At 45.1% G+C, this 21,000-nt stretch overlaps 1 protein-coding gene and 1 non-coding gene across 2 annotated transcripts in view; both read left to right on the top strand.

The window, feature by feature from the left end:
* The first annotated feature begins 1,073 nt into the window (after window positions 1-1,073).
* On the top strand, window positions 1,074-1,207 carry LOC139011870 (small nucleolar RNA SNORA71). The gene has a single exon (XR_011471686.1). It is a non-coding gene; the product is annotated as a small nucleolar RNA SNORA71 (small nucleolar RNA).
* Window positions 1,208-3,669: 2,462 nt separating this feature from the next.
* The window catches only part of BIN3 (bridging integrator 3), a 39,704-nt gene continuing 22,373 nt past the window's right edge, over window positions 3,670-21,000 (top strand). Inside the window, exon 1 of the mRNA XM_070416586.1 lies at window positions 3,670-3,750. Within this exon, the coding sequence (XP_070272687.1) occupies window positions 3,743-3,750 (8 nt within the window). The 5' untranslated portion in view covers window positions 3,670-3,742. The remainder of the gene's footprint in view (window positions 3,751-21,000) is intronic.

Raw genomic sequence — 21,000 nt, 5'->3', positions numbered from 1 at the left:
CTCAGACTTCTGGGGAGAAAGCTGTGTTCACCGGGCCTGAAAACAGGAGCATCCACTTTTTCTGAAAGCTCCTCCACTCTTAGCTTCCACTTAGAAACCACATTCGCTCCCTTTCCCCTCCCCTGAAGGGGCAGGATCGACCTGGATGGTGCTGTCCTCTGGTTCCACAAAAAGAAAGACAGCTCCCAAGTCTGGGTCTGGAGACCTGCAGCTGAGCGTTCCAGGAAAGTGGGAGGCGCTGTGATCCTTGTGGCTACCTCTCCAGCATCAATGCTATGTGGCATGTCGTGCTCACAGACAGAAACTGTGGGTCCACAGGACAGCAGGATACCTGACCATCCACCCAGCCCAGCATACCTCAAGCTGGACCAATGGGCCTCAATAAGGAGATGGAGCTCAGCTCAAAGCAGGCACTTCCCAGACAGACTCCTAGAGGCCAGCATTCTTCTAGGACCTTAGAGGTTCTGCTGGCTACATTAAAGATTCAGGGTTAGAGGTACGAGGCACAGCCCCAGCGGGGCCTCAGGCTGAATCCTTCCCTCCCAGAAGGTATATGTTTCGCTACATCCCCAGCAATCACTGACTCCTCAGATCTGGCCTTGGCTTAACTCTCCGTTCAGGCTCCACCTCACATGCTCCCTCCATTCTCTTATTTATGGACTTTGAAGTCAACAAGACAGTTGATTTGGAACATCAAGATTTCCCAGCTTCGGTGGTGTGATCCACCCACGCTTCTTCTAGATGAGAGGACGAGGAAGACCCAGAGAGGAATGTATGTGACTTGTCTAGGTCAGTCATAATACCAAAGGTGGAACTAGAGCCCAGGAGCCCTCTGGATTCTTAGTCTAGAACTCATCATTTTTGCCCTGTGAGATGTCTGCTAGCGCCACCCCCCTCTCCAGCCCTGAAATAGACTTTTCCTGGGATATGGGGGCTGCCTAAGCTAATACTTTTGGAGATGCTTTAGCATTACTGGGCAATAAGTAAGGGAGACAGAGTGTGGAGAAAGGAAGAAGCAGTTGGGAGAGCCCTCCGCAGGTGCTAAAGTGCCAGGAGGCTCATAAAAACACCACACCTGCATTCGCAAGTGATTGCGGGCTGCCTGTGCCCTGGTCGTTTATAATGCAGGGAGAGGAACTGCTGAAAGCATTTCCCCGTGTTTGGAGGGTCTGCCCCAGTTGCTTCCAAACCTTGGAGCTTTCGTTCATAACTAAAACAAACACACACAAACACACACACACACACACACACACACACACACACACGCATGCACACACAAACTGCCCTGGTATGTTTGACTCAGTGGTTAGGGAGCATCAGGCTGAGAACTGAAAGGTTGTGGGTTCCTGGTCAAGGGCATGCACCTCAGCTGCAGGTTCAATCCCCAGCAGCTGCAGGTTCAATCCCCAGCCCCAGTGGGGACACATGTGGGAAGCAACCAGTTGATGTGTCTCTCTCACATGGATGTTTCTCTCTCTCCCTGTCCCCTTCCCTCTTTCAGGCTTTCTAAAAATCAATGGAAAAAATATCCTCAGGCGAGGATTGAAAAAGAAAATGAGAAGCTCTCTGGGGTTCTGGGGCCTCCTCATCCCCAAGGACCCTCAAGCCCCATCCATCACACCCTGTGCAAAGCAGCAAGGACTCCCCTCCCTTTGCCTACACTCTGCCCTGGCTGCCCTTCAGTGACTTCTCCCTGCTCTCATGCTCACTGTGGCCTGTTTCCTGAGGAATAACAGCAATGAAGCTGGTCTGTGTGGTATACTTGGAGGCCCAACCTCTAACGGAAAGCCTTTACTGGGTCAAACTCTAGACCCTCAAGAATGGAAACAGAAATCATAAATGAGAGACCATCTCCTCTGACAGTCCTCCAAGCTCCCCTCCTCCTCCTGGCCAAGCCTTCTACCCTGCCCTGGGCTGTCAGAACAAATGATACATGTCCTCTGCTCTAACTCACTGCCTTAGCCACTCTCCAAGCAGCTAACACACGAGTCCATTTGAAGGGGAGACTTCCCAGAGAGAAGGCCCCTGGAGGCCCAGCAGTTACCAGCACAGGCCTCCTGCCTGCTCCTCCCGCTCTAAGGCAGGGGCTTCTTGCCCTCACTCAGGTTCTCCTGGCGCCTATGACCCACTTGCATATTGGCTTGCACAGTGGCTCCTCCTGGGAACTTGTACTAAAGCCCCACGGGCAGTTTAGGGAGGGGGGCCTTAAGGGCTGCCCGGCCTCTGCCTCGGTTCTTTCCCATCCCCTATTCTTATTTAGTTGCCTGTCTATCGCTCCCTCCAGGTAAGTAGGTCTGAGAGGGCACAAGGGCAGGACCCATACTTCTTTTCCATGAATGGATCCTTGAGGTCGGTCCAGTGCCCGGCACATTGTAGCTCAATGGCTAACTGTTAAATGAATGAGTAGAAAGAACGGGACCAGTGGCTTCGTTTGGGTCCTGCAGGCGGGTGCCCAGAGGGAAGTGCTGGACGACAGGGAGCCGCCCTTCCTCTCTGTGCCCCCTGTGTTGGGTAAGTCCACAGACACTCCCACCTGCGAAGGACCCATTCTCCTTACACTCAGAGCCAGCCCCGGGACATCTTGAAGGCGGGAAAGGGGCCACTTGCTTGTTTGTAACAGGTAATGGCACGTAGAAGGCACAAAATTTAAGAGAGACAAAAGAACATACAGTGAATATGTCTCCCTCCCCATTGGCTCCTTCCCCATGTGGACGAAAGGGGCCACGTGCTGACCTGACAAGCTCAGGGGAGGCCTGCATGGCGGTCTTGCAAACTCAGAGACCTAAAGTAACCACAAAGGATGGTCTGAAATTAAACTTTAACTAAAAGCAGTTATGGTGGGCAGTTACGTCCTAAGCCAGTATCTTCACTGACAAGGTCAACCTTTACCTTAACTGAGCCTATCTGTCTTTTTGCATCTATGATAACATACCCTTGAAATGTCTGGGTAACTTGTGACTTCCCTTTATCTGGAGTCCCTGGGGCACAACCAACTGTGCTGGGTGCCAGGACAGATACCACAAATTCCTTTATCATCATGTTAATTGTTCCTGCACCCACCTAAGTATGTGTCCATCATTTTACTTTTTATCCAATCCCAGGGGTTTCCCTGCTTTGCTTATCCCTCCTCCTTAATCTATCACCAATGAATTTCATGTAACCCACCTATGTTCCTCCTTTGATTGCAATGTACAAATGCAGATGTAACCCCACCATTCTCCGGAGCACTATCTCAGTCCGTTGAGGTTCTGCTTCCCGGCATATGTCGACAGTTTGGCTCAAATAAACTCACAAAAATTCTTTACAGGTTTCAATGGTTTTTTTTTACATTAACACCCGCTAACAAGTCCTCTACTGTCTCCGGGTTAGAAGCCTCTTTACAGACAGAAAGACTAAGCAATAACCCGGTTAGGCGACCCGTGTGGTCCTAGGCAGAGAAGTTACAAGTCAGAGCTTAAGGCAGAAACGCCCCGGGATCCTCACGCCCCGGGATCCTCTCGTCCCGGGACCCTCACGCCCCCATCACGCGAGGGTCGCGGGTCAGGGCACCTCTCGCGGGAGCCCGCGGCGGCGGCGGGGTTAACGCGGAGGCCGCGCCCCCTCAGCCGCCTCTTCCGGGTAGAGGGGGCGGGGCTCGCGTCACTTCCTGGAGACTGGCTGAGTCCGGAAGTGATCCCCGAGGACCGAGTGGCGGCGGCGGACCCGGGCGGCGGACCCGGGCGGCGGGGCCAGGTTCGGGACCATGAGCTGGTGAGTGAGGCCCCGCGGCAGGGCCGCTGGAGCCCAGGCCGCGACGCGCCTTGCCCTGCGTCCCCTGCGCCCCTCGCCGCGCTGCCCCCGGGACCCTGCGCCCGGAGCAGGGCCCGACTGGCCCCGGTTCCAGGGTCGTCGGAGTGGCCTTGCCCGGTGCGCCGCCGGGGTCTCCATCCCTCTGCAGGACTTACCGGGAGATGGGGCCCGGGGCCCGCGTCTGACTCGTTTCCCGACCCTTCGTGTTCCCCGGAGCCGGTCCCGTCTTCCCCCGGCGGCTAGAAGTGGGGGGCTTCCTTGTTCCCTTCTCTCTGGAGTGTCTTCTGTCTCCCTGTGGCCGCCTCTCCGCCGCTCGCGTCCGAGGTGTGGCCCTCACTCTGGCAATCTGGGCTCCACTCATGGATCACGACCCACTTGCTTTCAGCCTTTGCACCATTTCACAGTCTTTCTAAGACAAAACTTGCTTCTCTTTTGAAAGGACCAGAATTAAACACCCACACCCACACTCCCACAGTAGGGTTGGATTGGTTTTAATCATTTCCAGGGCCATTACCCACTCACTGCTTTCGGTCTAAAATAGACATAGGTAAGCTTAGGCATCACGGGAGCTATCAGGCCGTGAGACAAGAAGCCAGGAAGCCTCGGAGTAGTAGAGTCACAACTCCGGAGCTGGAACGTGCGTGGCTGCAGGACGATGTGATGCCTGGCCATCGTAGACACTTCACAGCGCTTAATGGTTGGTTTATTTTGTAAGACTCAGTTTGCCCCAAGGACCTTACCTGCAGGCCAAAGACCTGTGTATCCACAACCCCAAACCTCAGGGGATCCTAAGTGTGCTCGTCCGAGTGCATGGACCCCAGAGAGGGTACAAGAGGAATCAACCCTTTTGGAATCCAGGTTTCATTCGTGTAGGGAACGTTTGCCACCCTGTCCTCAGAGTGTAGCCTGTTTATATATGCCCAGTATGTGCATAATAACTAGTTGTGGTGAACGAAGATGGTTCGGGAAGGCTCCTCCAGGCTCACATTTGGCCATCAGTGGAGGCTGTAGGCTCTGGTCACAAGCAGCTGGTGTCAGTCAGTGTCAAGGACTGCTCTCTAATGTAAAATTTAAGTATCATCTGTCCCCCCCCCCCCACCCCCCCGCTTCTTAAGAGGGAGATTGATGGACAAATGTCAGACGGTAGTCGCCAGCAAAAGGAGGGAAGCCCCGAGCAATGCCCTAATAAGCCCCAGCAGGAGCTGCTCCTTTCCCTCCATCTTTGCTCCAGGAGGCCAAGAGGCGGCTGGAGCCTTAAAAAGCTAACTTTCTGGTCTTGTTATAACCTAGTTAGTGATGGGAAAGTGGCAATCCTTCAGTTCCCTTTCCTAGAGGAATTGCTTCCTTAAAGTGCCAGTCTGGGTCCCCTGACCTTGTGATATAGATGTCCCCTTACTGCTGCATCTTGAAATTTTCGTTCTCCCACCTAATTTTTTAAGGTAAAAAGCAAAAAGAACAGATGCATCATATTGCTTAAATTGGAGCTTACAGTTTTTAAAAAACGCATCAGTCTTTTCTTCATAAATCAGAAAAGTAGAACAGAGACCACTAAAGGGAAAGGATTCTCTGGGTGATCGAGGCACACTATTTCCACCTCTCTCACAGAAGTTTTTTTTCTGCAGAAATGAGTAGCCTATTTCCTAAAGTCTGTCAGGTTGAAGAGAACTGAAATTGACAACTAGCTGTCTAGCCAAAGCTGAGATTTTTATCCAGTTGAATTAATTTACCAGTACATGCACATCTTGGCACCTCCTTGGACTGAGGGTCACGACCAAAAGGGCAGCTTTGTCCTTCAAAGCTGAGATTCCTTTCTCTTCCTCCTTAGAGTTCTTCTACGTCATCTCTTGCGTGGTCCCTGACCCCCTCTCCCCGAGAAGGGAACTGCACCGGCGCCTGGGCACACAATTGCACTCAGTTCCTGACTCAATGGCTGGCAAGGGAACTGGGGCTGGACCCTTCTGATTCACTCCAGGAGTGGTTTTTCTGCTCCCAGAATCAATCCACCCATTCATCCGAGACTGGAATTCTCAGTGGGGGAAGAGACCAGAGTGACGTAGAGCCATCATGGGAGTTTGATGCTCAAGGTCAAGTTCACCAAGCACATGGGATATGCCAGCTATCATTGAATAAGGCCTAGGGACACATAGCCCATGGCCCCAAGAGGGTAACCATTGTTCTGGGCTTTCAAAATGTCACAGTGAGAAATGTCCAATATTTATGCCCTTTGCATACTGTGGACTTTGCATGAAGAGGGAGAGGTCTTTGTTCTCTGCTTCCTCTGTGCCTGCAGCCTACCCACCCCCTGTTTGTTTAGTGGGTACCTGCCCCCTCATGCACCATCTACCCATCCAGTCATTTCACCCATTCATCGAGGTGTCCCAGTGGTGTGCCCTGCTAGGAGGAAGGCACTTGATGTTCACATCTCAGATTACTGATACAAGCCAATGCTTCTCTCTCCCCTCCTCCATGTCCCCCTCTGTCTTCCTGTGTGTGTGTGTATGACTTTATTATGGTATGGAAGATGAAGTAAGTAGAATTAAGAAGGGTGACCTTAATCTGGTTTAGCTGTCTACAGGGATTGTAGCCTTCCCTGGAACCACAGACCTTGATGATTTTAGGCTTAAATGACAAGGAAATGACTACTGGAGGAAATTTTCCTATACCTAGAGGCCCAGGAGTTTGACTCTGAATGAAGGAAATTAGAGCTAGTGCAGCTAAGTTTAGCTAGGAGCTCGAGTGCTGAGTTCAGGTTCTGGTTCCCTCATTCACAATGTGGCCTGGTCAGGCATTTAACCTTCCTGTGTCTTGTTTTCTCCAACTATAACATGCAGTTCATAATCCCAGCTGACACTTTGTCACCCAAGTCTTGTGAAAATTATGTAGACATGTTTTCTTTTCTAACTCATCTGGGCTCTTCTACCTCTCTCTGCCAAATATTGGTATTTCATGTGATCCATTCTCTCTCCCCTCTTCCCCCTTCCCCTTCTCCCCTCACCCCTCCTCCCCTCCCCCCCTCCCCCCTTCCCCCTCTCCCCTCTTGCTCTCCCCCTCCCTCTCCCCCTCTCCTCTCTCCCCTCTCCCCCTCTCCCCCTCTCCCATCTCCTCCTCTCTCCTCTCTTGTTCTCATCCCTTATACTTTCCCCATCATCTTCCGGCTAAAGGCCCAACTTTGGGCCATGGCTTACAAGGCCCTTCTGGATGTGGCTGTCTCTTTAGTCCTGTGTCCAGACTTTTCTGGGTCTCTCTTGCTCTTGTTCCTCTGTATGTGCTGTTCCCTCTGCCTGAAATGTCTTTACTCCCCACCTCCACAATCCACTGTCCACCAGGCCATGTCTACTCATCTTTCAACAGACAGGGCAGGCTTCACCCCCTCTGTTGAGGGTCTTCCCTGAATGGCCCTCCACACCCTGCCAAGCTGGGTTGTGTGCCCCTCCTCTGATCCTCATTAGCATCTGTACTGAATTGTTGGTTTACTTATCAGGAAACCCACTAGTCTATGAGCTGTTGAAAACAGGGACTTCGTCCCTTGGTCTACTACGATCTCCCTAGCACTGTTCCCAACAGTTAGTAAATGTGTATTGAATGTATGAATGAGAATTTTTTTTCCCCATTTACTGATCTGCCTTAGTTCAGGAAAAATTGTAAGATAAAAACATGGAAAACCTACAAGCCACATCCTAAAATGAAGAGCCTCTAAGAATGCCATCATTAAATTGACCGATGGAAAAAGTGGCTTCCAAGACTTTGAGGACTGACTGTACAACCCCCTCCTGTCTACCCACCCCTCCCCCACTACTTTCTCCTGTACTTCCACATTCTTCCAGGTCTCACAGGTGTGCACCTCTCTCCCCCATAAACTTCGTGAGAGCAGGATCTACAATTTCAAGTTTGTGTTCACATACTGTCTTGTACATAGTAGGTAATTGTGACATGAAATGACTGGAATGTAAAGAAAGGACGGCAGATTTTCTCAGTGGAGTCTCTTTACCCTTTAGCATTACCATTGCTATTACATTTGTATAGTGCTTTTAACCTTTCAAATTGCTTTCCCATCTATTATTTGATTTCATCCTCACATTTACCCTTTGAAGTATGCGGTTCAGGTCTTGTTATCTCCCTTTGACAACTTATTAGACTTCAGTTACACAGTACCTGGCAGAACTGGAACTAAAACCTGCATCTTCTGCGTATTCTCTCTGCTTGAACAGAAACATTGGCAAAGTGGAAGGCCATTCTCAAACTGAATTGATCCCAGAGGAAGGTATTGGACTTTCCTAGCATGTATGGACACTGCCAGGTTGGGAGTGAATTACAGGAGTTGCCAGTTTTCACACATAAGGTGATAGAAGAAGTCCTGTGGACTGCACACCACCAGGTGTTCTGGACCATCTCAGCTGCTTCCTACTCTGGTCCTTCACACCTGGGGCAGCCATCCCACTCACTCATCCTGTGACTTTGGACAGGCCAAGCTCTCCCACGCCCTTTCCTCTAGAGAGCATGGCAATGCCCAGAAGACGGGGACCCTGTATTTGAGACATTGCTTTGGGCACAGATGTAAAACACCTCACTCTTATTTTAGCTGTGTGTAAGGGAAGGGGAAGGGACTTTTTCCAGATTTTGAAGTAGCTAGAAAGAAATAAGTATCTCGAGTCCCACAGCTTCTTAGTCAAAAGTTTTCTTATGTATTATACTCTTAAGTAAATCTATTGAGGTAGCTTTAGAGTTGGCAATTGAGCTGTTAGAACTGTTTTCACAAACCCAGTATTTTGGTGGCTAATCCGTTAAATGGGGCCTAGTGTTGTGTATTGCACATAGATAGTGCTCAATAAATATTTGTTGGTTTAGTGAATATTGAACATTTTTAATGTATAAAGACCCATGCTAAATGTTGGGGGACATTCAAAAAGCTATAAAAATTGATCCTTCCTGTCTTTGGCCAGAATGTGGAAGGTGCCAGGGACGCACAGGAATGACTAAATGTCAGGTGGCATCGTCAAGAAAGACTCCAAGTAGAGGATGGGATTGTACCGAACCTTGACCTCCCTAATATGTACTGTTTCAGTGGGGAATGAGAACGGTGGGGAAAGGGTGTGTGAGACATTTGGGACGGATGGACACTCGGGAGCCCAGTTTGGGTTTAGTAAATAGTGACTTGGATAAGAGGCTTGGTTTACTGACAGCTGGCACTCTAGTTGGGGTCACATTGTAGAGCCATACTGAGGAATTGAAATTGACCCTAGGCTTTTGAAAACTTAAGGTTTTTTTAAGCAGGAAAGTGGAATGGCAAAAGCAATGATTTAGTCCAGGTAGTTTGGCAGTGGTCCACAGGATAGCTCAGAGAAGAGAGAGAATGGAGCTGGGGAGGCTGAGCTGCACAGTGGCTTCCAAAATACTTTCACTCCAACTCTCAGTCAGAAGTACCTTTGATATCACCACACACACACACACACACACACACACACTTGAAATAAGTTCCACACAATATATGTGTAATGTGCTCTGATATTTTTTATGTTCTATTTCATTTTTTATAGAATGACCCACTTTAATTGATTTCATGACTAATTTTAATATATGTTTACAATGGACTAATAAGTAGCAGTTTACATGTCAATGATGGGTAGATATTCTACATAGACCTTAGTTTGAAAAACACTTATCTAGAAATTTATTACAAATATTCAGACTATAAGCTAATACCCATTACTTTAACCAGGTTAGAGATAGGTTGGTTGTTTTTTGTGTGTTTTTTGTGGGTTATAATAAATACAGAAGGGGCAGCTGTAGCAAGCACTAGCCCTATTCTTTTAGATTTGCAAACTGTCAATCATTTTGAAAACCCAAGTAGATAAAAGCTTATACTGAGATATTCGGTGTGTTAGCAATTAGAGAAAAGCAGATTAAACCAATTATGAGATGCCATTTCATAGCCATCAAACTGGCAAGAATTTTAAGGACTGGCAGTGCCAAGTATCCGAGGATGAAAGGTAGTGGGAACCAGCATCCACTTCTGGGGCCTGTGAGGTGTATAAAACGATGCCACCATTTTGGAGATGTATGCAGTACCTCCCACAGTTGGAGGCGGACCTGCCCCCACACCCAGAGAAACTCCTGCACCCGTGCAACAGGTGACATGCAAGGACACAGGATGTTAGTTACTTCATCCTTTATAAATGCCCAGCCTCTAAAGCAGGGGTGGGGAACATTTGTGCTGCCAAGGGCCATTTGGATATTTATAACATCATTTTCGGGCCATACAAAATTATCAACTTAAAAATTAGCCTGTTATGGTGACCAATGTCACCTCAATAAATTTAATTTAAAATTTTTTAAGTAGCCTGTTATATTTGGTCAAATATTTAGTTAACTCACCCCTAATGCAACAGGCCAAATGATCTCGAGGGCTTTCTATGGCCCACGGGCTGGACATTCCCCACCCCTGCTCTAAAGAATGGGTAAATGTGAAATCTCTACATAATGAAATATGTAGTATTTAAAAGGAATGAAGTAGAGCTATGTGTATCAGCATAGACAGATCTGAAAACCTAATGCTGAACATAAAAAGCTAGTTTCAAAATGTACATTCAGTATTGTACTACATATATAAAGTTCAGACCTTTAAAACAGTACTTCGTTGTGCTTATAGATATAAAGTTATATAGTAAAAATGTGTGGGAATACTAAACACTAAATTCAGGGTAGTGATTACATTTAGGGTAACAAGGAGGGAGAGGGAGAGAAGGAACTGGAATCAGGCTGTAGTCCTCAGAGCTTCCTCGGGATCTATGCTGATGTACCATTTAAAGAACAAGTATGGCTTCGTGTGAGAATTTGACAATGCTACGTGGTGGGTACATCAGTATTATTATATATACTCTGTAATTTTTCTAATTGTTTACAATACTATATCATTTTTGTCATGCCTGCCCTGGCCACCCCTCGTGGCTAGGGCTGACCTCACTGTTTATAGCAAGAGAATTATTGCCTCCTGTGGGCAATAGGTGCGGGTGACCTAGGGAGGTGGCTTGGAAATAAGTGTCTGTCTCAGATCTCCTCCTTTCACTGCTTTCCAGGGGGCAAACCTTCAGCAGAGAGAGGAAAAGGAAGAGTGAAAGCTCTTTTTAAGATTCCGGGTGGATGAGAGTCAGAAGTGAAAATGAGACTAGAGCAGTGATGGCGAACCTTTTGAGCTCGGCGTGTCAGCATTTTGAAAAACCCTAACTTAACTCTGGTGCCGTGTCACATATAGAAATTTTTTGATATTTGCAACCATAGTAAAACAAAGACATATTTTTTTTATTTATTTTATATATTTAAATGCCATTTAACAAAGAAAAATCAACCAAAAAAATGAGTTCGAGTGTCACCTCTGACACGCGTGTCATAGGTTCGCCATCACTGGACTAGAGAGAGCGCCTCGGAAGCTAAGCAGCTGGGCTGGTGCTTCTCAGAGTGCGTGCATGTGAGCCGCTGTGAGCCCACCCTCAGAGTGGAAGGTACCATCAGAGGGTTCTCTCCGGCTTGTCAAGTGAGCAGGACTCATCTTTCACCTCAGAGTGCCTTATGTTTCCCTTCTGTGAAATGTGGAAACCCACTCTCTACCTCTCTCTGTCCTAACAGGTTAAAATGAAAAGATGTGACAACTTGTCTGTCAAATATTAGGAGTTTCTCAAAGAGCTGCCAGGAAAAAGAAAAAAACAGTAACGTTAGACTACCTTTCTGAATTGCCTGCCTTCCTCTCTTCTCTTGACCTTCAGGTGCTCCATCAGCCTCCAGATTTCTTCCACTAGTCTTTTTACTTTTCAGAAGTAAGTCACCACTCAATTTTAAGCAAATATTTTAACTTAGACCTGGTAGTGGTGCATTCTGGTATGAGACTGCTGCTTTCCCTGAAAACAAACAAAATCATTTCAGATTCGCCAGCCATACTTATCACTGTGTAACTTTGTGCAAGTCACCCCTCTGGGCCTAGTTTGGTCATCATCGTCGAAAAGTATTTGCAACAAATACTTACAGGCTGATTACTACATATCAGGAACACTTTTAATCATTAAAAACTCATTTAGCCTCACAGCGACCCTATAAGATAGGTATAGTATTGTCCTACTTTGCTAGTATAGACAAGGAAACTGGGACACAGGGAAGCTAGCTGATATGTTCAAGGTCTCTTGAACTGGCAGTTGCCAGAGCCAGAACTTGAACCCAAGCCATCTGGCTCCAGAGTCTACCCCCTTATCCAGTGCACTGTCTCTTGTGTGAAACACAGGATGGATGAAATGAAATGATGGATCTGAAGCACTGAGCACAGAAACCTACGATAGCAGATACTCAATAAATGGTGGCTTCGATTAGATGATCTCACTCAATATTCTGTGATTCATCTGTCTTTCCTTTCAGAGGTCAGCCTGGGGAGCAGTGGAGAAGGACAGATCATAACCGAGCTGAGTGATTGCTCTGGTCCAAGTCACAGAGTCATGCCTTTTATTTTTAAACACATGCATACCTCCTCAGCCTGGTGGCAAGTCAGGGTAGTGTTCTATGTGCTCTGGTGTTGGATCCGGCTAATTTAGGGAAAGAGCTGAGGTGGGGCTGGACAGGCTGTGGACATAGGCACTGGAAATAGATCATTTACTGCTCAGTTCATTTCCTGTTCTGATGGGGTCTCTCATGTCCTTGCTCCGGCTGAACTTTCCTTGGCCCATTGGCATTGTGGCCAGCTGGCCCTTCAGAGAGAATGGCAGCCAACAGCAGCTGCTCTGCCAGAGCCAGCTGACTCCATAAGCCCTGCCCTGGCCCAGGCCCTTGGTTTTCTCTCTGATTATCTAAGTGGTGGTAGCCTTGGAGAGGTCTCAGACCAGACAAGGCAATGTGATCCAAGGATCGGGTAACAGAAGGATGGGGGAGGAGGGCTTGTCCCTCCCGGCTGCAGAAGCTGCTGCCTTTCGCCCACCTTCCTGCTCTTGCCCAGACAGTGACTCAGGCCCAGACCACTCCCCTGGGAGCCAGGATTTCACCCACTATCAACTGCCGCCTACGCTCCGCACAGCCCTCCCTTCATTCTCACATCCCTCCCCCCACTATTGCCATCTTTGCTCGGCTAAAGATATTAGAAAGATATAGGTGGGGTAGACTGAATCATTGCAGGGCTCTTTCCACCCCCAAGCCAAGCTTAGACTCATTCACATTCAGTAGAAACAATCCTGGAGGCCAAATGAAGACTAGGGAAGAATACATAAATTTTAGCTTCTTTACACTTTTTGTAATGGAAGTGGAGGACTCTCCAAAGAAGGCAGGGCTTGAAGGATCTGCTGGGGTGACCAGGGGATTCCCACCCAACTGCCATCTGGGCCTGCCTCTTGTCTCTCTGCATCTGCAGTAGAGGGGGTGGAGAAACAAAGGATTGAGAAACCTAGCAAATTGAAAATGCAAAAGAGCTGTTTTTGTAAATAGAAATTACACAAGAGCAGGAGTTTTTTTGGAAAGGTTTTACTGAGACAGAATTAGCCAACTGGCATCATGCTGCTAATAGAGATATTTACTGTTTGAAAAGTATATTTGTAGCTTTGGAGAACATCCTGTTGACTTTTCTTCATTGTGAAGGAAAATAGAACCTTTTTCCCCTTTTCCCTCTGTACACAGAACTTTTTTCTTTTCTGAGGTGGGGCACATTGGGGGTTGGAGAAGGGTAGGCTTGAGAGAAATGTTTTCTTCATTTTGCTGCCGAGACCAAAATATCCCTTCTCCTGCCCTCTGGTGCTCATATTTATGGAATGGGAAGCAGAACCAAGGAAGGAGTCCTGCTCCAGATGCTGGGAGCTCAGAGCCCTCTTGATTTCTTTCGGAACCTAGAGATTCTCTGGGGAACAAGCCTTGTCTTCTCTCTAGACCTCTGCTGACCCACCAGGTTTTGAGGGGAGGACCCCGAGGAAAAACGGGAGGAGAGGAAACAAAGTCCTCAAGCCGTGCGAGCCTGCCCATGGCCTGGGGGGCTGCCAGCCTTGGCCCGTAGTCCCAGCTGGGCCAGGCCACACTGCTCTGGGAGAAGCTGTGATGCTGTCACTCTTGCCACATGCTTTCCAAAGCACCTGTTTCCCCTGCAGGAGTCCCTGCATGCCAGTAGGCGACTAGAACCCCAAGCATGGAATCGGGGAAATCACTGAGAAGGGGCAGAAGAGCTGGTTGAAGTGCCACTGTTGCTCTTCCTTCTCACTTTCCCTCACCACCTTCCACCACTTCAGTGGCAGAGAATCTGATGCCTCTGTCAGGTGCCTGCCCTGGTTATCTGGCTATTTCTCTGGCAGAGTGGAACATATCTACCATTTGGCAGCCTCAGAATAAACCCTGAGACTCTTCTCCCTTCATGTTTCCTCTTAGGCTCTTTAAAATGTTTTCCCTTGACCCACACTCTGGTACCCTCACCAGGCTTTCCTGCCAATACCAAAGGCCAGCTCTATTTTCTTGGTCTCCACTGAATGTCCTTTCCCTTGACCCCAGCTGGTTCTTGTGGCTGGTGATATCCGTTTTAGTTTTTGTTTCAGTAAGATAAGGATTGGGAGACCAAAGACAATGATATTACCTTTCTTTGTTCTTTATATAGCCTTATCTAAGAAGAGTTTTTTTCAGGAACCTTAAATTAGAGTATGGTATTTTATAGGGCCCCTGGGGCAATATACTTATTTTACTCATTCATTCAGTGCTTACTCTGTACATAAAACTAGGCTATAAGCTCCATGAGGTCATAGAATGAGTCTCTCTAGTTCAGTGATGGCGAACCTATGACACACGTGTCAGAGGTGACACTCGAACTCATTTTTTTGGTTGATTTTTCTTTGTTAAATGGCATTTAAATATATAAAATAAATATCAAAAATATAAATCTTTGTTTTACTATGGTTGCAAATATCAAAAAATTTCTATATGTGACACGGCACCAGAGTTAAGTTAGGGTTTTTCAAAATGCTGACACGCCGAGCTCAAAAGGTTTGCCATCACTGCTCTAGTTCATCCTGACATCCCTAGAAACTAGCCTAATGCTAGGCATAAAGGAGATCCTTATTTACTGAATATTTATTCAGTGAAATGTTAAAAATAGTACTGTGCATAGTGTAGTAATTACAAGAGTTACAAAGAAGCATAACAGTTGGTCCCTGCCTTTGAGGTGCTTACATGTCATAATCAGAAAGCAAGATGTGTACACGTTTAATTAATCTGCACGCAAGTAGAGTTTACTTCAGTAACGAAAGGCTGGCTCCATCTTAGGAAATATATTTGATAGTTCATCACAATTCTAGGTCATAGGAGAAAAAACTGGTCATCTATATGTATGCTGAAAACACATTGCCTGAATTCAAAAATCCAGTCGTTGTATTTATTAGTAAACTAGGAACAGAAAGATATTTCCTTATTCTCAGGAGGTGTTCTGGCTGAAACCATCTCTCTCTTTCATTTATAATAGTAAAAGATGATCAAACTTGAAGCATTTTTTCTGTAATTTCTAGCCAATGTCATAACACAAGACAAGAAATAAATGTAAAATATTGGGAAAGAAAAGGGAAATTTTATCATTATTTTCAAATAGATATGATTATTTGGAAAATCCAGTTGGTTTTGTTTGTTTTTGTCTAGCTAAATTTTTTGGGCTATATAGGTTCAGTATGTAAGTGTGGTGACTGGTTTATTTAACACCCAATAGTTTTCCTATATACCAGGAAGATAAAATGAAAAAGTGAATTTCATTACAATATAACCAAAAATATAAAATTTCATGGAACACACCTAAGACATGCGTAGGGCTAAAAATTTCATATATAAGTGTTACTTTAGAATCTTAATATTTAACAAAATAAATGTGGAGCAGCTATATGAAAAAACCTCTCCAGACTAAAGAACATAAAAAAAGACTTGAATGAATGGGAAAAAATATTATGCTCCTGAATGAACAAACCTAATATTTGTAAATATATAGATTCTTCAAAAGTTAATCTGTAAATATAGTGCATTTTCAGTAATAAATATCCTGACTGGGGAGGAGGTAGGGGATTAAGCAGATGATTTTGAAGTTCATCTTAAATAGTAAAATAAAATAGCCAAGAAATGTCATGAGAAGGGATTTGTTTGACTGGGTATTAAGAGCTAATTAATTAATTAACCTAAGTAATTGAATCTATGTTATTTGGCAAAAGAATAGACAGGTCTATGGTATGGAATGACTAAAGTAAAAAAAAGACAGACAATGACAAGTGTCGGTGAGGAGGTGGAGCAGTTGGAACCATCATAAGCTGCTGGTGGGAATATGTAATGATGCATCCACTTGGAAGAACAGTCTGGCAGATCCTCAAAAGGTTAAACATCAACTTAGCAAATGGCCCAGTTGGGGAAAGGGTGTGTGAGACATTTGGGATGTCTCCTAGATATATACCCAAGGGAAATAAAGACACATATCCACACAAAAACCTGTACATGAATGTTCATAGCAGCATTATTCATACTAGTCCAAAAGTGGAAACTACCTAAATGTCCATCACCTGATGAATGAATAAAAATATTATCTATAACAAAAGCATAGTATGCTAATTAGACCAGACGTCCTTCCAGACAAAGCCAGGGCTGCAAGGGAAGCCCGGGTGCCTGGTGCCTGCTGGCAGCCAGAGGGAAGCCAGGGGAAGGAAGGCCTACTCTTGCTCGAATTTCGTGCATTGGGCCTCTAGTTCAGTAATAAAAAAGGAGTGAAGTACTGGCACATACTACAATATGGGTAATTCTTGAAAACATTTGCTAAGTAAAAGAAGCCAACACAAAATGCTACATCCTATATAATAAATAGCTAATATGCTAATTAGACAGCAGAATGACCATCCAGACAAAGCCAGGGCAGCTGCGAGAGCTGAGGCAGTCGGGGCTGGGAGGGCCTACCCTTGCACAAATTTTGTGCATCAGGCCTCTAGTATTATATAGTTCCATTTATATGAAATGTCCAGAAGGGGAAATCCATAGAGACAGAAGGTAGATTAATGGTTGCCAGGGGTCTGTGAGGGAGGAGGGAAGTGGGAGTGTCAGCTAATAGATATTTAATTCTTTTGGAGGTGATAAAAATATCTGAAGTTAGATAGTGGTGATTGTTGCACAACTCTCTGAATATACTAAAAAGAACCAAATTGTACATTTTAAAAGGATGACTATTACGGCATGTGAATTACATCTCAATACTGTTATTTAAAAATTTTAATAAACCAGGTTCTGAGTGAAGATGACAGATAGAACACATACATCTAATTTATCTCCCTCACAAATCCCACAAGAAGCACAGTAAAGCAATTTTTTTAAAGGCATAAATAACCCTGACCAGTGTGGCTTAGTTGTTTGGATATCATCCTGTGCCTCAGAAAGGTTGCTGGTTTGATTTCCGGATCAGGGCACATGCCCGGGTTGCGGGCTTGATCCCCAGTGGGGGCGTGCAGGAGGCAGCCAATGGATGTTCTGTTCTCACATCGATGTTTCTTTCTCCATCTCCCTTCCTTTCTTTCTAAAAATCAATAAAAAATATTTGGGAACTGGAACGCACTTACATGAGGTAACTGACTTAGCAGTTCCAAGAAAGCCAAAGCCTAAACTGGCATTTAGGAAAACTAGGAGTCATCCAACTTACACCACCGAATTCTCAAAGGTTCAAGAATTGGTGGCACTAGGTGCCTATAGAAGTGGGGTGAGCGGAGCATTCAATTCAGGAGGATTGGTTGGAAGCTGTTCATGATTAAATTCAGAACCCTACCATCTCCTCCCCAACCCCATTTCACTGGGAGACTGTCCTTGCCGCATCTGAGCAGAATAATGAAGGGACTCCCCTGGAGTGTGAAACAGGGAGTTTCTATCGTAGGGCACACGAAGGTAGATATACTGTGTGACACTAGTAAAGCTTAACCTTCATGGCCCCTTGCTTGCATGGGCCTTTTCCAGGGCCCTGGAGGGAACCCTAGCTGTGTGTTCATAAGATCCTGTGTTTTTGTAAACTTCAGAATGTATTTATACTGCACTCAGTTAAAACCTCTGCCTTCACTTCCTCCTTCTGAGGTCAGGCAGCTTTGGAACAGCCTGTGCCTTTTGGAGGATAGGGCAGGGGTAGGGGTTGAATTGGGAGTATGCTGTTTTATCTGTAATTTGTAAAGGCATTTTTAGAAAAGTTTAATGAGACAAGTGAGAAATTACAGATTCCTGAGTTGGAAATACACAAAGGGTATACCGTTTGGGGCCATCTTTAAATTTATTTTAAGACTAAGGAAAATTGGATCAAAAATAATGGGACACAAAACAGAAATGACAGAGATGAGCCATTAAATCAGTAGATATTCTGAAATCAAGTGAAGTACAACAAAACATTTTTTAATTGTATCAAAAGCTAGAAATTAAGAGAATGAGATCAATTTTAAATAGAAGTGATGATTGTTTGATAAGCCAACGAAGAGGAGGACCAAATCATAGAACACATTGATAAAACATGTAAGTTTCTGGTGGATTTAACATGGAAGGCATAGTGAAGACAGCCTACATCTCATGATGCGCTCTCCTACAAGGACAACAGTGACAAACTGGTTACTCATTAATTCAGAGAGCATTAAGATTAGTCACCATGCAAGAAAACTTGAAATGTGCCCTGAAATCTTAGTCTATTTATGAAAGAAACATGAGATTTTCCTAAATTTTACAGCAATCCTAAAATTTATATTGCTTACATATTACCAATAAGCTGAAAAAAAAAACTTTCTAAACTGTCAGTAGTAGAAAACAAATTTTAGTCAACCATACTAGAGGTTGACTGAATTATTGTCTTTTTTCTCTAAGAAAATGGTGTTACCAACTCTGTGTCACATGAAGAGGCAATCATAGACTTTGCAGCCAAAAAATACAGGATAATAAATATAGAGGTGTGTCAGGCAGATGATTAATAAAAATATTAGGTTATTCTTGATTTTCTGATGTTCCTGTTGTCAGCTTTTATAACTTGTAATTTATTATGCTCTTTTCTCTGTCTAAATAAACAGTCACTTTCATGCCTATTTTTATATTTGTAATTTTGTATTCTTTTTCTTTAGGAGACCATGCAAAATTGTATAAGCTTCAGGCCCACAAAACCCAGACCCACTTGAAGCACAGTTGAGGGCAGGATTCCTATACTGAAGACAGGAGGGTGAAGTGAATTAATGCATGTGGTGTGCACACATGCGCACACACAAACACACAGGACCTCTTGTACTCACTGAGCTCCCAGATTGCTGAGCTGGGCCTTTATTCCCAAGTCAAAAGAGTGGAAGAATCTTCTCTAGGGAATTTTACCTGCCCAGGAGAAAAGACTAGATACTGACATCGGGTTCCCCACAAAACTGCTCAATCAGATTACCCTACACAATAGACAGTAATTATTCACGTATTCACAGCTTCTAGTCAGGTTTTTCCCCCAGTCATATATAGGAGCAGATAACCAAGAATTACCACACATCCAAGGAAAGTGTCTAGTATGAAAAGTGGAGACTAAAACAGAAAAAAGGCAACTTGAAGGAAAATAGACTATAAAGGAAGAAGAAACTTTTGTAAAGGTATCATTAAGATCCTCAGGTAAGGCATCCATGAATTAAAAACAATACCTTAAAAAAGGACATCCTGAAAAGTAAAAAGAGCTCTTGGAAATTAAAAATACAATAGAAATGAAAAATTCTTTAGAAGTATTAGAAAATAAGGAAACACTGAAAAAACAGAGAGAGTAAAGGACAAGCCAGGAGGGTCAGTATCAAAATTATAAGAATTTCAGAAATAAGAAACAGGACACAACAAAGGTGTTGTGTGGTTTTTAATCCCAGAACTAAATGTTGTAAATTGCCAAATTGCAGGAGTCCTATTGAGTACCACAGGACAGTGGGTGAAATTAGACCCACAAGCTACATGAGCTCTGAACCAACAAGCTTGCATAAAGAAAATAAAAGCAGGTCACAGAAAAGAATGAAAATCACAGCAGTACTGGGAGATGAGAAGCCAGTGGAACAATGCCTTCGAGATTCTGAAAGAAATTATGTCCAGCCTATAATTTTATACCCAGGCAAACTAGTGTGACAGTAGAATAAAAGCATTTCAGTATGCAAAGTCTTAAAAATTATCTCGCACACACTTTTTCTCCATCTAAATGAAGAGTAAATCAAGAAAGGAAGACATGGAATCCAGGTATCAAAATTCATGGGAGAGAGGCTAAAGGAACTTCTGTGAGGAAGATGAAGGGGGAGCCCAAGATGCCTACTGTACAGCAAATGGAGGTGACCCAAAGTGGAGATAATAGAATACCTGATAGAAATTAATGTACTGGGAGTAGATTTATACAACTGAGATGGAATTAGGGGTAAAAACATGGAAAATTAAGCATGTGAAAGGAAAGTGACAATTATTGTAATGAAAGCAAAACATGCAATGCTACTAGTTATATATTGCTGTGTAACAAATTGCCTCACAACTTAGTGTCTCAAAACAATACCAGTCTCCGTTGGTCAGGGATGTGGAAGTGTCTGGGGGATCTGGCTTGGAAACTCAGGAGGTTACAATTCAGTGCATCAGCCAGAACTGCAGTCTTCTGAAGGGTTGGCTGAGCTGAACAATCTACTGGCTGCTGTTTGCAGGAAGGAAAATGCATCCCATTAGGCTCCTAATAGTTTACTTAGTATTGCCCTAACCAAATTATAATATATACTAGAGGCCCGGTGCACGACATTCGTACACTGGTGTGGGGGGGGTGGCCCCTCAGCCTGGCCTGCACCCCTCTCGTAGTCCAGGACCCCTCGGGGGATGTCTGCCTACCACAGAGGCGGGAGAGGCTCCCACCACCGTGAGCCCAGCTTCTGGCTGAGCAGCGCTCCCCCTATGGGAGCACACTAATCACCAGGGGGCAGCTCCTGCGTCTGTCGTCTGCCCCCTGGTGGTCAGTGCGCATCATAGCAACCAGTCATTCCTCTGTTTGGTCAATTTGCATATTAGCCTTTTATTTTATAGGATTGAGAAGAAGGAGAGTTGCCAGTGTGCCTTTGTGTTACGGAGGTGGAGACTGTAAAGAGATTTCTTTGTTTAGTTAAGTCTTCCTCTTCCAAAATAAAAGATAAATAGCTAGTGGCTAAAACTTAACACTCATGAAGTAGCAATACAAGCATTTTTATGTGGAGATGCAAATGCCGACCAGAAACA

The sequence above is a fragment of the Myotis yumanensis genome, unplaced genomic scaffold (genome assembly GCF_028538775.1).
Source record: "Myotis yumanensis isolate MYYU_CA2020_CCGP unplaced genomic scaffold, mMyoYum1.0.hap1 SCAF_5, whole genome shotgun sequence".
NCBI classification, from domain to species: Eukaryota; Metazoa; Chordata; class Mammalia; order Chiroptera; family Vespertilionidae; genus Myotis; species Myotis yumanensis.
Note: the sequence above shows the minus strand (reverse complement) of the source record. Positions and strands in the feature narration are given on the sequence as shown.